Raw genomic sequence first — 22,262 nt, forward strand, 5'->3', positions numbered from 1 at the left:
TGTTGATTGTGCAAATACAAGACTTTCAGATGAAGACTTTTCAGTTTCCTGAATACAACCAAACAATTTATGTGTCACTAGTACTGTGCTCAGTTCTGGTCACCTCACTACAGGAAGGATGTGGAAACTATAGAAAGGGTGCAGAGGAGATTTACAAGGACTGGGGAGCATGCTTTACGTGAATATGTTGAGTGAACGTGGCCTTTTCTCTTTGGAGCAATGGAGGATGAGTGGTGACCTCAGAGAGGTGTATAAGATGATGAGAGACATTGATCATGTGGATAGTCAGAGGCTTTTCCCCAGGGCTGAAATGGCTATCATGAGAGGACACAGTTTTAAGGTGCTTGAAAGTAGGTACAGAGGATATGTCAAGGGTAAGTTTTTTACACAAAGAGTAGTGAGTGCGTGGAATGGGCTGCCGGTGATGGTGCTGGAGGCGGATACGATAGGGTCTATTAAGAGACTCCTGGATAGGTACATGGAGCTTAGAAAAATAGAGGGCTATGGGTAACCCTAGGTAATTTCTAGAGTAAGTACGTGTTCGGCACAGCATTGTGGGCCAAAAGGCCTGTATTGTGCGGTAGTTTTTCTATGTTTCTATGCTGTTTCGCTTAAGGTATTAGGCAGTTGGGATATGCATTTGTCATTCAATGCTCATTGGAGTATTGGGGTTCCAGTCCCTTCATTTCCAGTCAATGTTTGTCATTGACTGTCCATTTCCCGCCATTGATGCTGCCTGATTTGCTGATTCTTCCATTATTTTGTATGTATTGTTGGAATATTTACAGTTGAGGTTAGTTTTCCTGGTTTGGAAATTTGATGATTGCACTCCCAAGGATCAAGTTTTTTTTATGGTGTTCAATTAATTGCTACTGAACTATCTTAAGGATTACTCAACTACTTAGAAGACATCTCTACAATCTACTACTGTGCATTTTGGAGGCATTTGGGTACACATAATACATCTAAAGTTCATGGATAATGTTCAGCTCTTACCTGTGCTTCCATGATGGTGTTGCTGTGCTGCTTTCAATGGTGCATTGATAAAAATGAGTGAACATCAAAGTGTCATGCAAATTTCTTTTTATCTCCTGAGGAAGTAGAGGCACCGCTGAGCTTTCTTAACTATGATGACAATGAGGTTAGACTAGGACAGGGTGTGGTGATGTTCATGGCTAGGAACTTGAAGGTATCAATCCTCTCAACCTCAGTGCAGTTGATGTAAGCAGGAGAGTGTGCACGTGATATTAAGGAAATCAAGGAATATGTAGAATCATGTCCTTCCACAGAGCAACAATATCATCCCTCCTTCTGCCACTGGGATTCTGACAGTGTCCTAAAACTCTTGATATAAGTATGGGATCGTTCGGGTTGTCATTTGAGGCATAATACTACCATCTCAACTTAAGCACCCAATGCCACAGTCCACTGGGCTCCTAGTCTTACCAAAGCTGACATCAAAAATAGATGCACCATGGCTGTTAAGGCAACTGCTCTGCCCATGACCATAAGAAACTGCAGAGAGTTATGGGCACGGCTCAGCACTGAATGGAAACCAGCGCCCAATCCGTGGACTCTGTCTACACTTCTCGCTGCCTTGGTAAATCAACCAGCATACTCAAAGACCCCACCCATCCCAGACATTCTCTCTTCATCCCCCTCCCATCAAGCAGAATATACAAAAATTTGAAAGCATATATTACCAAGTTCAAGGTCAGTTTCCATCCATCCAGCTGTTATGACTATTGGACGGACCCATGGAATCTTGAGCTCACAGTCTATCTCATTGTTACCTTGTGCCTAGTCTATCTGCACTGCACTTTCTCTGTAATTTGAGCATTTTTATTCTGCATTTGTTTTACCTCAAAACACTGTTGTAATGAATTGATCTGTACGAACAGTATGCAAGGTAAGTTTTCCTTAGTTCCTCAGTATATGTGCAAAAGTTTCACCACGAATTCCCTCCATATCTGCTGCCTGACTTTTTGAGTTCCTCCAGCTTTATGTGTTTTACGCCAGATTTTCAGCATCTGCATAATTTCTTGTGTCTTTGCCGTGCTTGTCTCTCTATGTAGGAATGCTTGTAGGCACGTCTATGTGTGCGTGCGTGCCTTTACTCACGTTCGTGATTGCTGCAAAGCTGCATTTATGAACGGGAATTAGAAGGACCAATGTACTCATTAACTAGTAAATAGCTCACGCAATTTATGTGGTTTCGTTATGTTTTCTTTTAATTTTAAAAAGGGACGTTTATTAACGTTCTCAGTTTAGAGTTTACAAAATGTACAGCACATTAAACCATTGCCATTCTTGCCCTGAAAGCAGTCAAGTCCTTGCGGCGCCACCAGTCCCAGGAATGCAGAGAGCCAGTGGTTCGAGTGCTCTCTCTAGGGATATACGAGCATGAATGTCTCGCCGAAACTCCGTTCGAGCGGAACCGTTGTTGTCTCGTACTGTACGACACAGTGAGGCTTGCTCTTGGAAGTGCGTTTATTGATCACCTCCCAACGTTTTTTGTTGACAGTTAGTGTGTAAAGCTCCTTTAAACGAAGCGAGGATGCAGTCCTTCCCGTCTCTGCCCCTCGTTTCAACATCAAAACACTTGCCAGCATCTTGGATCTGTAGTTTGTGTCCCAGGTTCCAGCATTTGCCGTTTCCTGTGTCAGCCTCACAAATTTCTTTAATCTGATCTCTCCAATTCTCCGTGTCTGATATTTTGCAACAGCCTAAGCTGTCCAAAATGTAACCTCAGCGTGCCTCAATCAAAGGGGCGGTTATTTGCAGACAACATCGTTCTATTTTGCATTATTTCCACTCTTACATTATTTAAACTATTATCAGCAGGTTCCTCAGTGCATGGTTGTATTTCATGTTAATGCCGACTCACATTCTGTGCTTAACACACAGCCGAGAATGTATTATGCTCGTTTTATGCTACTGTTTGAACTTCTTGCCATTTCGCAAATGTCCTCACCGTACATTTAAATCACACAACTAGTATTGCAACCCGTAGTATTATAAACCTACACTCATCCCCAGATATGGACCACATTAATTTACTGAAGCATAAAATATTTACAAACATTTCTGACAAAACAGTTAAGATCAAATCTGTCAGTAAACAAGGACCTTGCCCCCGGTCAAAGTAACCGGAGCCCACTATGTTTGCCTTCTTGAAGTCCTGCATTCTCTGCAACCTGCTCCCCTTGTGGATAACCATGCTGTGTTAATCATGTTGCTAGGGAACGACCTGGAAGCGCAATGGTTGCTGTGAGTGCCTCCCTATGCCTGGCGAGCCGCTGGTGGAATCCAGCGGCAGATTCGACGGCGGGCTCACGGTTTGTCATGGGACGCACGGAGGCAATGGCTGGAAGCAGATAGTGATGTAAGGTCAGTGAACTATGCAAGGAACAAGGTTAGTAATTTGTGCACGCTGTGAAATATTAGATGCTTCGAGTGATTGCAACGTTGACATTTGTTGTATCTCGTCCTACTAACAAATCCTCAGTATATAGCTACCCCATGACCCAAACATTCATATTTTAGCCTGGAGTTTCTCATTTACAGAGATGCAGAATTAGAAAGTTAAGGAATTAGAGAGAGCAGGAGGGTGTCAAAAGCAATCCGCACCCCCTCAAGCTCTGCCATAGCCCTGATTTTTTTCACCTTTTCAGTGCTGATGAATTCTTGTTTTGGTGTGGAGGAAAGTTGGGAGATGTTGTTCCATTTTGGACTTGCTGATTTTTCTGTCATAGAGGTTGAATTTCCACGTACACAGGAAAAATTACAGAATTTGGAGAGGGCACTAAAGCTATATACTGTATAGTGAGGAAGAAACGTTGGTCTTATATGCACATAGACTGAATATGGCCTTTGACATGTAATACTAAAAGACATACATACCGTTGGGAAGAAAATTAAAATGGTGCATTTCCAAAATTAATGAGTGTGCAGATAGATATGGATGTATAAATATTTGACAGCAGCTAAGCAAAATCAGAAAGTGAAAAAATGAAGCTCACAGGGTCTGAGGCTTAAAGTATAAAAACAAGTATTATACTGGATACCATAAACAGCATTTGGAGCTTCCTGTGAGCTTTCCTCATCTAAATCAATTGGTGTAGCCTTCTATTCTCTTTTCTTCAGGAGCTTGCCCTGCCTTCCCCTAAGTACATCAACACTATTTACTCCATTTGGATCAGGGGTTCTTCCCTCTTTGGGTTTGAATAATTATTCTTTATAACCTTCTAGTTTTAAATCTAGACACTATGGTAAACCATGTATATAGGTTGTAACTGGGTTACCTGTCTGGACATGCCTGGACACGCCTGGACACGCCCCTCTGCTGACTGCTCCTGTGGCTCCTCCCACAGATCCCTGAATAAAGCTGATTGTGTCACTGCTTCTCCCTCAGTCCAGGACAGATATTCAGCATGGACGTTGGTCCATTTTACTGTTAATAAAAGCCTTTCAGTATTTACTCTACTACCAGTCTTACATAGGCTTACATACAACATTTTGGACCAGAAGAAATGGTCCAGAAGAGATTTATGGAAACTATTGTTACTATGTTTCTTAACAACTAATACCATTACTTAGCCTAATAGATTAGAATTACCTCTGTACATAATCTACAACACATTACAAGCACTTCAGTCCGCAATGTTGTCCCAACCATGTAACCTACTCTAGAAGCTGCCTAGAATTTCTCTACCACGTAGCGCTCTATTATTCTAAGCTCTATGTACCTATCTAAGGGTCTCTTGAAAGACCCTATTGTATCCACCTCTACCACATTCGCTGGCAGTGCATTCCACACACCCACCACTCTCTGTGTAAAAAACTTACTTTTGACACCGCCCCCCCCCCAAACTCCGTGCACCTACTTCCAAGCACCTTAAAACTATGCCCTCTCATGTTAGCCATCTCAGCCTTGGGAAAAAGCTTCTGGATATTCACACAATCAATGTCTCTCATCATATACACCTCACCTCTATCAGGTCACCTCTCATCCTCCATCACTCCAAGGAGAGGGGCCAAGTTCACTCAATCTATCCTCATAAGACATGCTCACCAATCCAGGCAACATCCTTGTAAACACGAGGAATTCTGTAGATGCTGGAAATTCAAGCAACACACATCAAAATTGCTGGTGAACGCAGCAGGCCGGGCAGCATCTCTAGGAAGAGGTACAGTCGACGTTTCAGGTCGAGACCCTTCGTCAGGACCCAGAGTCCTGATGAAGGGTCTCGGCCTGAAACGTCGACTGTACCTCTTCCTAGAGATGCTGCCTGGCCTGCTGCGTTCACCAGCAACTTTGATGTGTGTTGCTTGAGCATCCTTGTAAATCTCCTCTGCACCCTCTCTATAGCATCCACATCTTTCCTGTAATGAGGTGACCAGAACTGTTCTTGACTTTTTTCCCAATCCTCTGTATTTACTCTTATCGTGCAATCCTTTCATATCTGTGTATTGTGCACCTCTTTCCTTGTACTTCATTGTTCCCTGATACATTTTTCTTCCAAAGAGTTTAGTGAGTGTTAGATTTTCTTTTCCTTTTTTAGTACAGAGGTTCCCATCCTGGCATCCATGGACCCCTTGCTTAATGGTATTGGTCCATGGCATAAAATGTTGCAGACACCTGCTTTAGTGGAATATAATTTTCCTGTATGCAGTTGAAAAATATTTAAATGTTCCTCACTATTGATTGTCAATATTGTTGACTATTTTCTTGTAGTTCTATTTAGTTTTATTTTCAGCTACTCAAAATTATGCTTTATCATAATTATGTCATTCTCTTTCATCTAAAACTCCCTCTTGTTTAGATATCTCCTTACTTTTACTTGTTCTATTTCGTTCCCAATAGCAAATCCTTTTTTTAGACGCTTTACATCTTGGGTTAGAAGTTGGTCCTTTATACTTTGTAAGAATTCCACCATAATTATTATTTGTGTTTCTAATTTATCTGCATATGAAATTTTGATGTGCTACCATGAATTACTAGTTATCCCACAAAAGGAGCATTGATTCCAATTCCAGCAATTCCACAATAGGAAGGATATGAAAGGTTAGTAATGATATACTGGAGTAATAATGGGTTAATATTATAGGGAAAGAGTAAATGAGTTGCTCTTCTTTGGGAAGATTGACAGTAGATATGACAGAGATGCTCAAAATAATGAGGAGTCCAGGCAGGATGGATTGAAATGGTTCCAATTAGTTGAAGAATTATGAACCAGACATAAAGTTAAGATGACTGAAGCAAGCAAAAAAGGAAAATTAGTGAACTATTAGCATCTGGAATGTATTATGTAACAGGTTAATAGAGGAACATTCAGTCATTCCTTTCAAATGAGAATTGGATCAATATTTCAAAGAAACAAAATTGCTTGAGCGGGAAAGGCACAGTGCTCATCTAGAACCGTGGCACAAAATTGAAGGGTTAAATGACCTGTTCTGTGACTATTGTATCATTCTGGTAGAAGACTCATAATTGGATAAGGTAATTTCAAATGGGGTGAATTGGGTGATAGTAGTCCATAAGACCATATTTCAGAAAAGCTCCCGCTTGAAGTTAAAATGAAAAGAAACTGTTTAATAATTTCCAAATGATTCTGCCCTACCTCAAATCAGTCATAAACAAAATCAAATAATATTAATATAGAAATATGTATAATATACAAGAGACGCTTTATATACTTTTGATAATTTTTAATGTTTCCATTGATCATAAAAATGTTAATTAAATTATTTTATACTTTCAAAGGCTTAAACTGTGTTGCATGAATTTCTCAAGAGGAACGAAACAACGTTCTGTAAATACCATGTGATAATTATAAAAGATACTGCTTCCCAATAAAACATTGTATCTCTCTCAGACATTCTCTATGAAGCCTCAGGACCTTACATCCCCGCTACAAATTCTGAAAAAAACAGATCACTTGACGAATCACTCTAAGTGCAGACAATTATCTGCATGTGTGAATTGTGGAAAAAGATGACTCTTACCTGATGCCCAATTCTTGATCAAGCTTTAAAAGGAAGCAAACGGATAAAAAGATAAGCTATAGGACATCTTCATGTGGAGACATAATTGACTCATTAAACTTACCTTCACATTGATTTAAACACGAAGATCTATTTGTATAAAAACTCAAATCATATAATCATCATCATTTAACCAACACACATCAAAGTTGCTGGTGAACGCAGCAGGCCAGGCAGCATCTATAGGAAGAGGTACAGTCGACGTTTCAGGCTGAGACCCTTCGTCAGGATTTATTGGATATCCATAGCAAATTGTCAACTATCATTCAAGAATTTTAATTGAAAAACTTTCCACAACAGTAGTTCAAGATATTTGAAAACAAAAGAAATGTCAAAACTTCAGAGGGTTTGTTACATATGTGGTAAGCAATTTGGATTGCATTCAATTGTCATTCATGAGCCTCGGTGCCTGGCGAACTGGCGGATTGAGAATGAGAAATTACCAAAGCACCAACAAAGACCAGAACCCAAAAAACCAGAGCCTGTAAAAGTAGGTGGTTCACTTGATGATAATGTTGCAAACACAGCACTATTCACAAGCAGAAATGACCAGCTCAATCCCTGCGAAAACTGTGGTCGGACATTCCCACCTGATCAACTTTCTGTGCACCAAAGTAGCTGTAAATCAACTCATGGAGGCGCATCATCGGAAATACCTCAGTCAAGCACAAGTTACGAATCTGTAAGTGTTTCAGTACCTCTTCTAACAAGTACTTCCAATATATTCTCAGGTCAAAGAAAAGCAGAATGATTGAACAGTACACAGAAAGCCTGATCCAGAGGATGCTGTTGCACTTAAAGAAGCAAAAGATTGTAAATATAAGGTGACCAAAGACTTCAGTGGGTCTGAGGACAAGGATCTTAATTCAATATGTTGATAGTCAGGGTGTCATTTAATTGTGCAAGAGGGTTGAATAATGGGCAGCAGGGTGGTATAGCATCAGATATCAGTTACTGCAAATTGGGTATTGAGAATGCAAATCTCCAAATCAGAAAGATTGGAACAACTTACATATGACATTGCTAAATAATTGCTAGTTGATGTAAATCCTAGCAGAATGATGAAGTCCATTCCTTTTTTTTATTTATAAGTAGTCGAATGTAAACATAGATGGGCTTTGATATTAAATGATTGTATGCTGGAGAACTTCAACTATTAAATATACTCTGAAATAAAACTGAGAATTCTAAGCTTTTGTGCTTTCCTCATTTCCTTAGCCACCTGCTGCAACCCCCTACAAGTACTCCCTAGTATACTAACGCCTGTCTTATGTACAGCCCATAATATGTACATGAGTGTTTGGGAGACTAATGGGATGGATTTTCCGGCTGCATGTGTTTTCTGCTCAGTTCGGGGCTGCATTTCCTACTTGCAAACTGGTAGTTTGCAATCACTTTGCAGGTACGGAATCCTTTTGTGACCCAGGCAGGACTTGCACTTGGCACCTTCAGTACAAGTGCACTGCCTTTTTTCCCCTCTGACATTTACCTACATAACAGAAGTACTGAAATCCCCCTAAAAACAGGGATTAGGAAGTCATATGTCAGAAAAAGTATGGGAAACACAAGGAAGTTAGAGGAAAATTTCCCAAAACTTGTTTGTCCTAGTTTGAAGAATAGATCTTTCATTAACAAGAAGGATGAGAAACTTTGAAGGATCATTTTACAGAGAGTCGCATACAAATAGTGGACCACTGAGGAAACACAAAAAAATCCACATGGAACTTATTAATATATATATTTTATACATTGTTTAAATGACAACAAGGTTTTTTGGTTTCTGGTTTTAGGTTTTAATTGATGATTGTCACATGTACTGAGATAAGTTGTTTTGCATACTGTTCATTCAGATAAAACCATTATAAAGTGCAATGAGGTAGAACAAAGTAAAACAATAACAGTTACAGAGGAAGTCCAGTGCAGGTAAACAATAAAGTGCAAAATCACAACGAAGTACATTGTGAGGTCAAGGTTCCAACTTATTGTACCAGGGAACTATTTAATTGTCTTATAACAGCAGTTCAGAAGCTATCCTTGAGCCTGTGAGCACATACTTTCAACTTTTATATTCTCTACTTAATGGAAGAGGTGGACGAAGTCTTTCATTATGCTGGCTGAGTCAGAGTCTATAGAGGAAAGGTGGTTTCCATGATATGTTGAGCTATGTCCAAAACTCTGTAGTTTCTTGTCTACCTACATCCGTGACGCTTCACACACACTTGATCTTTTCAATGATTTCAAGTTCTCTGGCCCCCATTGTTTTATTTTTACTACAGCTGTCCAGTCCCTGTACACCTCCATTCCACACCAGGACGGCCTCATAGCTCTCCGTTTCTTTCTGGGCACCAGAGCCAACCAGTTCCCCTCCACTACCACTGTCCTCCATCTAGTGGAACTTGTCCTCACTCTTAATAATTCCTCCTTTGGCTCCTCCCACTTCCTTAAAATGAAAGATGTAGCCATGAGCATTCACATGGGCCCCAGATATGCCTGCCTTTTTGTCGGTTATTGGAACAGCCTGCACCGGTGACTGTCCCCACTTTTCCTACGCTACCTCGACAGCTGCCTCAGTGCTGCCTCCTGCACCCGTGAGGAACTCGCCGACATCATCCATTTTGCATCCAACTTCCGCCCTGTCCTCAAATTTACCTGGTCCTTTTCCAACACCTCCTTTCCCTTTCTCAATCTCTCTGCCTCTATCTCTGGAGACAGCTTATCCACTGATGTCTATTATAAACCCACAGACTCTCACAGCTACCTGGACAATACTGATTCCCACCCTGTTACTTGTAAAAATGCCTTCTCTCAATTCCTCCGTCTCCGCCGCATCTGCTCTCAGGATGAGGCTTTTCATTCCAGAATGAAGGAGATGTCCTGCTCCTTCAAAGAAAGGGGCTTTCCTTCCTGCACCATCAACGCTTCCCTCAACCGTATCTGTTTCATTTCACGCACGTCTGTTCTCACTCCATCCTCCCACCACCCTACCAGGGCTAGGGTTCCTCTTGACCTCACCTACCACCCCACCAGCCTCCGCATCCAGCACATAATTCTCCACAACTTCCGCCATCTCAAATGGGATCCCACCACCAAGCACATCTTTCCCTCCCCTCCAGTTTCTGCTTTCCGCAAAGATCGCTCCCTACGCAACTCCCTTATTCTTTTGTTCCTCCCCACTAATCTCCCTCCTAGCATTTATCTTTGCAAGCAGAACATTTGCTACACCTGCCCTCCTCCCTCACTACCATCCAGGGTCCTTAACAGTCCTTCCAGGTGAAGTGACACTTCACCTGCGAGTCTGTTGGAGTCATACTGAGTCCGGTGCTCCCGGTGTGGCCTCCTGTATATCGGTGAGACCCACTGTAGATTGGGAGACTGCTTTGCCGAGCACCCATGCTCCATTTGCCAGAAAAAGCAGGATCTCCCAGTGGCCACCCGTTTTGATCCCACTTCCCATTCCCATTCCAAGATCACTATTCATGGCCTCCTCTATTGTCGCGATGAGGCCACACTCAGGTTGGAGGAACAACACCTTATATTCCATCTGGGTAGCTTTCAACATGATGGTGTGAACATCATTTTCTCAAAACTTCTGGTGATGGCCACCCCCTTCACCATTCCCCATCCCTTTCTCCCTCTCTCACCATATCTCCTTTACTGCCTATCGACTCCCTCTGGTGTTTCCCCACCCATTTCTTTCTTCCATGGCCTTTTGTCCTCTCCTATTAGATTCCCCCTTCTCCAGCCATTTATCTCTTTCACCAATCAAGTTCCCAGCTCTTTACTTCAACTCCCCTTTCCGATTTCACCTGTCACCTGTGTTTCTCCCTCCCATTCCCCCACCTTTTAACTTTACTCTTCTTGTTTTTTTTTCTCCAGTCCTGCTGAAGGGTCTCGGCCCGAAACATGGACTGTACTCTTTCCATAGATGCTGCCTGGCCTGCTGAGTTCCTCCAGCTTTTTGTGTGTTTTGCAGTTGCTTTTGGTAAAGTGCAGAGCAGTTACAATACCAAGCAGTCCTGCATCCAGATAAGATCCTTTCTGTGGTACAATGATAAAAATTGGTAAGAGTCAACAGGGTCATGTCAAAGTTCTATATCCTCCTATGGAAGTAGAGTGGCAGAGTCTCTTCCTAGAGATGCTGCCTGGCCTGCTGCATTCACCAGCAACTTTGATGTGTGTTGATGGAAGTAGAGTAGTTGATAGAGTCAGTACTGAGATTTCCTGGCTGCAATATCTACATGGTTTGACCAGGTCAGGCTAGGATGATGTTCCCTGCTAGGAACTTGAAGCTCTGCATTCTCTCAACCTTAACGCCATTAATGTGATCCACATGCATGTGGATCAATCTCCATTCTGAAGTCAATTCTGTTTTCTTTTGTTTTGCTGACAGAGGAAAGGTGAAGGGTTGCTGTCATGACATCACGTTACTAAGCTCTCTATCTCCTTCAATGTAATTCAACTCATCATTGTCTGAGATCAGATCTACTGCAGTGTTACCATCATTAAACTTGTAGGTTCATGCATATTTCTGCTAAAACAGAAGTTGACATGCTTACTCACTGTTTAGTCATTAATTCAGTGTATGGAATTACTCCTCAACTATTACAACAATAATCTGACTTAATTATTCCACTCTAGTCTGTTGCTACAACAATATGGAAGTGTATGCGTTTGAACCTATTAACAAAGCCATCCAATGAAATGTGTATATTCACGTCATTGTTTGGTCTTGCCATCTGAAGGTTTTGTTTAGGTTGGGAAGTGTAAGGCACGCAAATCTACTGGCGCTGTCGAAATATTACTGCCCAGTTTAGTTCAGTCCCAAGTCCATACTCTTAATGCATCGTGGCTTTTGAATAATACAGTACATTTTGTTTAGTATTAGGAGACTGACATTTTACAATTGTCTCTAGCCATCAGCAGCTAGACGTCCACAAACAGTGTTCTGCTACATTTGTGGTCGAGAATATGGAACGACATCAATAAGTATCCATGAGCCCCAGTGCTTAAAAAAATGGCACATTGAAAATGACCAGCTTCCAAAGCACCTCGGGAGGCCTGAACCCAAAAAACCTGAAGTCAGGCCTATAAAGGGTAGGTGCACATTAGATTTAGTTACTTAATGTTTCTGTTATAACAGGATTAAAATGTGATGGCAAGATATCAGCATTTTGGGTTTGATTCTGAATAGTTTGTTCCATTATAAAAAGGCGTTTCTGACACACGTCATTAAGTTACTCTTCCTGTGTCAAATTATCTTTTCTGGGCAGCTTGATTTTAATGGGTTTATATTCATATTTTCATAGCTCAAGCTGAAATTTCCACCTAATTGGCTGTATATTAAATGTGTAAAATTTCTTCAGAAAGTAGATAACTGTAACATAACTTCCTGTCTCCTGTACTTAATGCCCTGAGGAAGGCCACCATAGCAAACACCACCTTCCCCACCCTATGCTCCTGTGATGCCACTTTCAGTGAACTATGTAGTTTAACTCATGGGCCCCTTTGTTCCATAAGACTCTCCAGGGCCCGATTGTTCACTGTACAAGTCCAACTCTGGTTTGATCTCCCATAAAGCAATAGCTCATATTTATCTTAATTGAAAGGCATGTGCCAGTCCTCAGCCAGCATACCCAGCTGATCATGACCCCTCTGTAATTTTTCACAACCTTCTACACTACCATACCACCTATTTTAGCACCATCCAGAAACTTACCTCTATAAACACGCCCTGTATATTTACATCCAAACTGTTTGTATAACTTACAAACAATAAAGGTCCCAGCACCAAATCCTGTGATACACCAATAGGCAGAGGCATCCAGACCAAGAAATAACTGTTGACTATCACCCTCTGCTTCCTACCACTAAATTCAATCTGCTATCTCCCCATTGATCCCATACAATCTAATCTTCCAAACTAGCTTGCCATGAGGGATCTTGTCATAGACCTTGCTAAATTCCATACAGACAACATCCATGCACTACCCCAATTACCTCCTTGAAAGAACAAGAGATCTTCCAGACAAGAGAAAATCTGCAGATGCTGGAAATCGAAGCAACACACACAAAATGCTTGGTTTTCTCCTGAAATGTTGACTGTACTCTTTTCCATAGATGCTGCCTGGCCTGCTGAGTTCCTCCAGCATTTTGTGTGTGCTGCAGAGATCTTTCGGACCTGAATTTCCACACACAAAGCAATGGTAACTGTACCGAATCCTACCTTCTCTTCAGAATCACCCACCACTGATATCGGATTCATCAGCCAGTGGTCTCCTGGCTTGTTTTTTCCTATCCTTTTAAACAATGGTTCCACATTTATATAAGATATTCTAAGATTAAAGGTGCTGTTGGCAGTATTCTCCAGCTGTACACATTTCTTTTCCTATCCTGCCAATCATCCCAGATCCTGCTTCATTCAAAACCAGTACAAGCACCAACTACTTTAGCCAAAGGATGGTGAATCTGCCAAATTCATTGCCACAGACAGTTATGGAGGCCAAGCCACTAGTATATTTCATGCAGAGGCTGATAAGTTCTTGATTATTAAGGTTGTTGGAAGTTATGGGGAGAAGGCAGGAGAATGGGGTTGAGAGGAATAATAAATCAGCCATGATGGAATGCAAAGCAGACTGAGTGAGCCAGTTGGCTTCATTCTGTCCTATGTCTTATGGACTACTGGGCAACCAATCTACTTCTCATCTTTAGAAGTCTTCAGGTAGGTACTACACCTGCCATTTTGTTGCTTGAAATACCTGTTCTCACTGTCCCAACCATATCCCTGTTACACAGCACATATTATATGAGCAACACGAAATCCCAACGTGGAAGGAAGGCGCATGTATCTTCGGTGTCTATATTTTACTTATAATATGCTCCAGCATTTAAACTTATAAGGAAAGATATACTTGTACGTAGGCGAAGTCTTGTGGAAACAAAGAGCAATATGTTACCTTTGGGCACTAGTAATAAGCCAAGAAGCAACAATGCAATGAGAAAATAAAGATGCTTTATGTTGCAGTGTGTACTTGAAAGCTGTGGTCAGTAAATTTCTGGGTGAACTGATAATATGAAAGTAGATCTACTGATGAAAGGGTGATAATTCCTATGAACGTTATAAATTAATTGAGCTAAATATGTGGTTTTCCATATGCGCAGAAGTCACTCATATTAACAGCTATCACCAGTCCCTTCATAGATTCTCCTGTTGTCTTTGGATAGAATTAAAACAAGTTTATTAAAATTTTAAATGTATTTTTGGGATCTGGTGGTTATTGGAAAAAAGGAAAAAAATTTGTTGCCCATCCCTGAACTTGAGAAGATAGTGGTGAACTACTGGAGATCCTTTGAAGACATTCCCACAAACCTGCTGGGTTAGATGATGAAGAATTGGCAAGTCAGGGTGGCGTGTGACTTGGAGGACAATCTGCATGTGATGGTATTCCCATGTGCATGTTACACTCCTCCAAATTGGTGGCAGAAGCCATGGATTTCGGAGAAAGCAGGATCTCCCAGTGGCCACACATTTTAATTCCATGTCCCATTCCTATTCTGATATCTCAATCCATGGCCTCCTCTACTGTCAAGATGAAGCCACACTTGGGTTGGAGGAACAACACCTTATATTCCATCTGGGTAGCCTCCAACTTGGTGGCATGAACATTGATTTCGCTAACTTCCGTTAATGCCCCTCCTCCTCTTCTTACCCCATCCCTTATTTATTTATTAATTACTCCCCCCCCCCTTTTTTCTCTCTCTGTCCCTCTCACAATTACTCCTTGCCTGCTCTCCATCTTTCTCTGGTGCTCCCCTCCCCCTTTCTTTCTCCCCAGGCCTCCCGTCCCATGATCTTCTCCCTTCTCCAGCTCTGTATCCCTTTTGCCAATCAACTTTCCAGCTCTTAGCTTCATCCCTCTCCCTCCTGTCTTCTCCTATCATTTCGGATCTCCCCCACCCCACTTTCAAATGTCTTACTATCTCTTCTTTCAGTTAGTCCTGATGAAGGGTCTGGGCCCAATACATCGACTGTACTTTTTCCTATAGATGCTGCCTGGCCTGCTACATTCCACCAGCATTTTGTGTGTGTCGCTTGAATTTCCAGCATCTGCAGACTTCCTCGTGTTTTCACACTCAATTCGCCATGGGCTCAAACAACACAGAAACAGACCTTGTGGCCCACCATGTCCGTGCTGATCACTGAGTAACCATCTATACTGATCTGAATCTCTGGCACATAGTTTGCCACCTTCAATGTCTTCATGATTCATATGTTTGTCCAGATTCCTCTTAAATATTGGGAGAACCTCAGTCCCCAGATGCTTTGTCAGATTCTAAAAATTACCACACAAACACTTGTTTACTTACCCTACCATCCACTCTCCTGTCACTGTATTAATTAGACCCTTTGCTTCCTCCGACCTGTTCTTGTTTTACTTTCCTTGCTGATCCATTTGAATTTCTGGTCAACTGTGCGCGTGAGAATGTTGATGGTGGGGGTCATGCCACTGAGTGTCAAGGGAAGGTTGTTAGAGAAAGTCATGGTCTTGTAGATTAATGGTACACTTATCACTCTGTGCCCATGCCTGAATGTTATCTAGGTATGGTCTGCTTCATTTGCAGAGGAGTTACAAATGATTATCTGATTAACTTCAATAGCAGATATTTTACTTTCTACATCTATTTTGATACATTGTCCTAAGTGTCCCACTGTTTTGCTCTTGGTTATATATTACAACAAACTTTAAAACACATTAAGCCATTATTTGCCTTCCCCCTTTTCATTATTACATTGTGGACTAGTGAAGACTCTTTATATGGTTCATACAATATCTTTTCATCCTCATATTCTCTTGCTTATGTGATGAACCTTACCTTTCCATATCACTTAAATCACAGTTTTATCATTTTATTTTTCACTTAAAGGATATATGAGAGAGGTATTTCTGTAACATCATGATCTTTCTGTCTAAATTGGTTAAGGTTTCTTCATTGTGTAACTTGCTCACTTTCCAACATTTCATCCAGGAATATTTTGATGGTGCGGTCGGTATGAAATGTGCTTTCCTATCACATTGTCTCTGATTTCAAGACAGCTGTTTCAGCAGCTAAAGCTGTGTTTCCTTTGATTATTAACTCTATTCAGATACCCAATGCATGTAAAACAGCCTTCAGACTGGTTAGTTTATTTGTTACTTTTAAAATGAATATGTTAGGAAATTAAATCTCACCATGCAAGGCTCAATCCACTTCTGTATTAAGCTGTTAGCCACTAATTATTTCCCTTACATGCAACGTTACTGGCAATACCTCTAAAAACTAAGGAATTGACTTCATATGTTAGTACCTTTGATGTTCTGCATTCTAGTGCAAGATCAAAACCACAGCTGATGAGGGAACCAACATTGCAGATGTTGAAAATTCAGATCACAAGTAGTGGGAGGCATGGTTATATAAAATAGGCTGACTTGCTCACTGTCTTGGTGCAAGTTCTGAATCACAACCAGCCAACCAACCAATCAACAAAAGCTGGTGATTGATGTTTTTTTTCAATCCAGTAAATGATTGTTCAATCTTTAGGACTGTATAAGCTAAAGAAAAGATTTATTACATTTTTAAATCAAAACCAAATATAAACACATTCTACACAAGTAAGTTTACATTTTTATACACTTTTGTAGTAGCATAATAAGCAAATAATCATCAAGATTACAATTTGCAATGAGCAACAAGCAATAGTTTTAGCTGGCACACCTTTCCCTTTGTTATTAACTTCATCCCCAATCCTGACAAATTCACTCCGCCACCAAGTTATTTGTATCCATGGATCCAAACCAAACTCCACATCATCGTCTCTTTAAAATGAATTTAGTTGATAGTCACACAAAGTGTGATCTTTATTGTTCTATTAATCTTGTTGACAATGCACAGAAATTGTGTTGGCCTTTTGATCTGTTTAACTCTGCTTGCATGGATTCTGATATATTTCAATGAAAATAATTGTACAATGTCACTGAGAATCAACACAGACGAAATTATTTACAAATAAGGTCAAATGGAACCAGCTTCCCTTGTGCATCAATAGATTTCCAACTTACCCTCTTCTTAGTTGGAAGAATCAGTTAGTTATACTGTGGAATGTGAGCGATTCAGTTGAATCCTAGAAGTTTAACTGTCATGAATAACGCACAACAGCTGGTCTGATGAAGACCAGATTCAACAGGTCAGGTCTGTTCAGAACATTCAAACAGTGGCCCGTGGAACAAGAAGAAAGGATCCAACATCACAATAAGATAATTTTAAAAACAGCCATGTGGGAGGATTCTCATGGATTTAAATAGCTCACATTCTACTACATTCTCTACAATAGCAATTTTATTTCAAAAGACATCCATATGGAACATATTTAACATGGAATTTATACCAAATATTTATCTTTACTTTTGGTCTTTCATCCTTATGCCTTTTTTTGTCAGCAAACATACAGCAGGTAGTGCTGCTGCTTCGCTCAATGTGTGGAGTTTGTAGGTATTCCCTATGGTTATGTGCATTTAACCTGAATGCTCCAGTTTCTCCCCTCATCTCAAGCTGTGCTGGTTGTTTGGTTCTCTGACCACATAAATGACTCCTACTGCTTGTGAGTGGTACAGGAAACAAAGGGCAATTAATGGGAATCTGAGAGAGAATAGGTTACAGATAAGTAAGTGAGGGAATGCTTGGAGAGCCAGCACTGATTCAGTGGGTCAAATGCCTTCCTTCAATGTAGTAAGGAAATCTGAGAAATACTCAGATTGCCAATACACCATCCTAAATGTTTCTGAAAATCTATGCATCATAGCTGGCAGACTCTGTGTGCTTTGATATCTACTGCATCTCATATATCATCCCCTGTGCCCGCACATTTATGTAATGTCCTGCAAGTATCCTTCTTGTAAACACCTAGGACCAAGGAATCTGACTTTCAATGTTCATGTAGCCCAGGCTGATATTTTCCAGAGCACAATATTGGCCTTCTCATCTTCTACTTCTTCTTCTGCTGGCATCCTTTGTGCTCACCACTGCCTTACTGTTTCGAAAGCTTGCTTAATATCTCCGCACCAATTTCTTGTAAACAGAGAGGGTATGATGTTGGCAGTACCAGAAATCCAGTGATCTGACATCTCTTGTTCATTTTATGTGCAAAGCATAGGAACAAGCCAGAATTAGAATCAGGTTTATTATTACCGTCTTATATGATGTGATTATACCATTGTCTTACGTGAGTTGTGCATTTTGTCCTAACTTGTCCATGCTGACTAAGGTGCCCCCTAAGTAAGTCCCATTTGTCTATATTTGGTCTATATCCTCTAAACTTTTCCGAACCATGTATATATGCAAATGTCTCTTAAATGTTGTCAATAAACCTCAACTACCTCCTCTGGAAACATGTACAGACACACTCTTAGTGTAAAAACTGCTGCTCAGGTTCCCATTAATTTTATTCCCTTTCACACTAAACCCGCGTCCTCTAGTTCTTAATTCTACAATCCTAGGAAAAAGAGTGCATCATCCCTCAATATCCTACACTCCAAGAAATAACGTCCCATTCTGATCAACCTTTATCAATAACCCAGTCTCTTGAGTCCTGGTAACATCCTTGTAAATTGCCTCTGCACTCTTTCCAGCGTTGTGGCAATTTTCCTGTAACAGAGTGACCACAACACTGAACACAATACTCCAAATGTGGTCTCACCAATGTTTTGTATACCTGCAACAAAACATCCGAATTCAAGACCCTGACTAATGAAAGCCAATGGACCAAAAGCCTTCTTCACCACTCCTGCGGAAATAGTGATAGAAATTAGTGCCAGTGCATAATTGCTATTTCATTTCTGCAGAACAGCCCCAAGCAAATGCTTCATAAATACTGAAAAGTCAGAATCTATAGACAAATATTGCTTGTGATTAATAACTGATATCTTGAAGTAGATGAAATATAGAGGCTTTATTTCTCTTGTTAAAATGGTCCACCTAAAATATTCATTAGACTTGTTTTGCACATAGTAATGATGCGTTTATTTCTTTCCTTTCCGTCAATTTTCCAGATAAAGGAACATATGATATTGATGCTTTAAATGAGGCAGCTTGGAGAAGCTCCCAAGACCAGCTGGTGCCTTGTGACATCTGTGGGCGTACTTTCCTCCCAGACAGATTGATTGTCCACCAGCGTTCATGTAAACCAAAGTAATCACGCTGCCGAATAAAGCCAAACAACCAAGGAATGATACTTGACTGTCGGGGATAATTCATTTACTCTAATAAACTGACATAAAGCAGAAAATAAATAAATTGTTGTTTCTGGCTTCTGTGCAGTGGTTGTAACTTTTAGTAACTCTTGAAAATTTTAATCAACTTCTCAGTTATTGTTGCTTCAGAAAATGGATATGAAACTCCACAGCTGTTCCAGTGAACACATGCTATAACGTTGCCCAACTCCAGCAAAGATTGGAGAGATGGGGGAATGATGATATCAGAGCAGAGACTCTCAAAATGGAAGTTTCTAAATCTGCAAAGTTTCAGTTCATCGTTTTAAAATCCATGACCTTTTGTTTCAAGAAATAAAATACGAAGTATTCTCTTTCTAGCTGCTCACAATCTTTTTGAGTGTACTTCAAGTTCCAGCCACTCCAACAAACAATGTTCTCCACACCTCTTCATCTTCTTGCTACACCATTTGTAAACCTGGTATAATGATACTATCCAACTCTGTCTTTATGCTGCCTCTCTGCTGACATCCCTATTAAACAATTCATTAATTCTCTGTGAGCTATTCAACATGTGTGTAATACTATTTGCATATTTGGCACCTACTCTAAATGTAGACTATTAACACTGTTTTTGTCTCTCTAGTAGATCGTACAAACTAAATTAAATGATATGCCAGTGCATGTGCACATATCTTTGTAGATGACACAAAGGTTAGTGGTGTTGCAGTGCTGATACGAGAGAGCATAATTTTAAGGTGATTGAAGAAAGGTATGGGGGGATGTCAGAAAGGTTTTTATACGAAGTGGTAAGTGCGTGAAATACACTGCCAGGGGCGGTAAGAAAGGCAGATACATTTGGGCCATTTAAGAAACTCTTAGATACATGGATGAAAAAAGAATGGAGGGCTATGTGGGAGAAAAAGATTAGATTGATCTTGGCATAGATTAAAAGGTCAGTGCAACATCATTAGCCAATTGGCCTGTACTTTGCCTCATTTGAGATGAGATTTAATACTAAATCCTAGCTTACCTTCTCAATGCTGAAGGTCTATTAATTCCACCCACACTCTTTCAGGGCCCTATGTGATAAATACAGGCATCAGCCAATTTCAGACTTGTTAAATTTAATATTTGCTTTGATGATTCCCCCAATTTTGCAGTTCACAAGTTGTATTTTTTTGAAAATTCTGTTGCCCATGTACTAACTTCTCATTTTTCCTTTGGTATTGTCACCTCTCCTTTACCATTTCCAAATCATATTGTCCTTCAAAGTATATACCAGCATCTATATGCCAATCCATCACTTTTCCTGCCCTATTTCTGCCATAACAATAAGCTGCCATTTCTGATTTATTTTTCATCCCCCTTTACTTCAGTCATCCTAAGCCATGAATTTATCAGCTGATTTAGCCTTTTTATCTAAAATGCTTTGAAAAATATCGCAGCCTGCATACCTCTATCACTTTCTTCAAAACTCATTAAAACCTTAATTTTTGATCAAGCTTAAGCCTCTTTCATTAATGCTTCTCACATGTGTGCTCAACTCCTTCATTTTGCTACAAAGTAAGTAGTTTGAGAACCTTTTCTGACATTATGGATGACTTACTTGATTTTATAAATGTTAACTGTTAAGCAGGCCTCATTTATTGGGTGCTCTTACTGAGGAATAAGCTCCCCATAGAAAATAAGAACAAAAGAAATAGGAGAAGGATTAGGTCCATCTCACTCATCTGACCTGCTCCACCATTCAGTAAGGTCATGGCTATCTGACCATGGGCTCAGTGCCATCAGTCTGCCTATTCCATGCAAAGATCTAACTGTCTGAAATATATTTAGTGATGTAGCCTATTCTGCATACATGGGCTGAGAAATCTACAAATGCATTACTACTCTCTTTGAAAAGTGTTTCTCCATATCACAGCCTCAAATCAATTCCCCTGAACCTTGATGCTATGTCCAAGTTCTAGTCTATAGTCCACTAGTTCTAGTCATATAGAAGCTAATATAAGAAACTTATAAATATGTTTTCATGACAAGATGACCTAAACAAATTCTATTTTAAAGAAATGCTTTTAACAATTAACAGATGTTTTGAAAATAGAGTTCCAATGGGGTACACACAACTTCTCATTTTAATGTTTGTATGAACCTTTATGGAAATTATGTTTCATTATCTCAATGTTCATGAAAACTATTTGAGATGCTCAAATTGATCATTTTTACTATTATCTCATTCTGTTCTGAATTGTTTTGAAGTTTACATTGAAACAAAATACATATGACTGTCAATTTATTTCTGCTAATTAGCAGAAATAAATTGACAGTCATATGTATTTTGTTTTTTTATCACTTTTAAATTTGACAATATTTATGTCCAATAGAATATTTTATACTTAATTCAGCTTTATGAGAAATGATTTATTTTGGATCTATCTGGATGATCAGGGTTTCCATTATTACACTGATTTCTGTATTTGATGTGTCCAGAATAAGGACAAATGGCATAACTGAGTATTCATATCATTTAAGATTTCTTCAGTAATTCCTGTGCAGGATCAAAAATACAAGCATTTAAATTCCATCCCACTATGTAGCTGACAAAAATAAAACTTTTTCACAAATGCTCTTTTCTTGCATGCCTAATTAAAATAATGAGGAAATATATTTTTTACTTGGATTTTGATTTCCATTGCTAAAAAAATCACATCAGGAGTTTTGCATAAAGCAGTTAAAACTCTTGTTTGAATAACTTAAACTACAGTTTGTGGAAATATATGATAAATAAAACTAATTTTATACTTCCTTTGCCTGAACCCAATATAAAGACAATGATAAATTTTACTGCAAAGAGAAAAAGGAGTTTTTTTTTAAGCTGATAATCAACATAATGTTCAGAATAAAAGTGCAAATTGTCAGGAATCATTAATTCCTGACATGTTGTTAATGATTCTCTGTCAGAGAATACATTGCTTC

General features: G+C 39.8%; 1 protein-coding gene across 1 annotated transcript in view; it reads left to right on the plus strand.

Moving 5' to 3' along the window:
* Positions 1-19,345, plus strand: part of LOC134357312 (zinc finger protein 474-like) — a 35,435-nt gene extending 16,090 nt beyond the window's left edge. The window contains exons 3-6 of the mRNA XM_063068710.1: positions 3,243-3,390; positions 6,767-7,729; positions 11,961-12,141; positions 19,128-19,345. Of these exons, the coding sequence (XP_062924780.1) occupies positions 7,376-7,729; positions 11,961-12,141; positions 19,128-19,270 (678 nt within the window). The 5' untranslated portion in view covers positions 3,243-3,390; positions 6,767-7,375 and the 3' untranslated portion in view covers positions 19,271-19,345. The remainder of the gene's footprint in view (positions 1-3,242; positions 3,391-6,766; positions 7,730-11,960; positions 12,142-19,127) is intronic.
* The last annotated feature ends 2,917 nt before the right edge of the window (positions 19,346-22,262 follow it).

Source organism: Mobula hypostoma, chromosome 16, assembly GCF_963921235.1.
Source record: "Mobula hypostoma chromosome 16, sMobHyp1.1, whole genome shotgun sequence".
NCBI lineage: Eukaryota > Metazoa > Chordata > Chondrichthyes > Myliobatiformes > Myliobatidae > Mobula > Mobula hypostoma.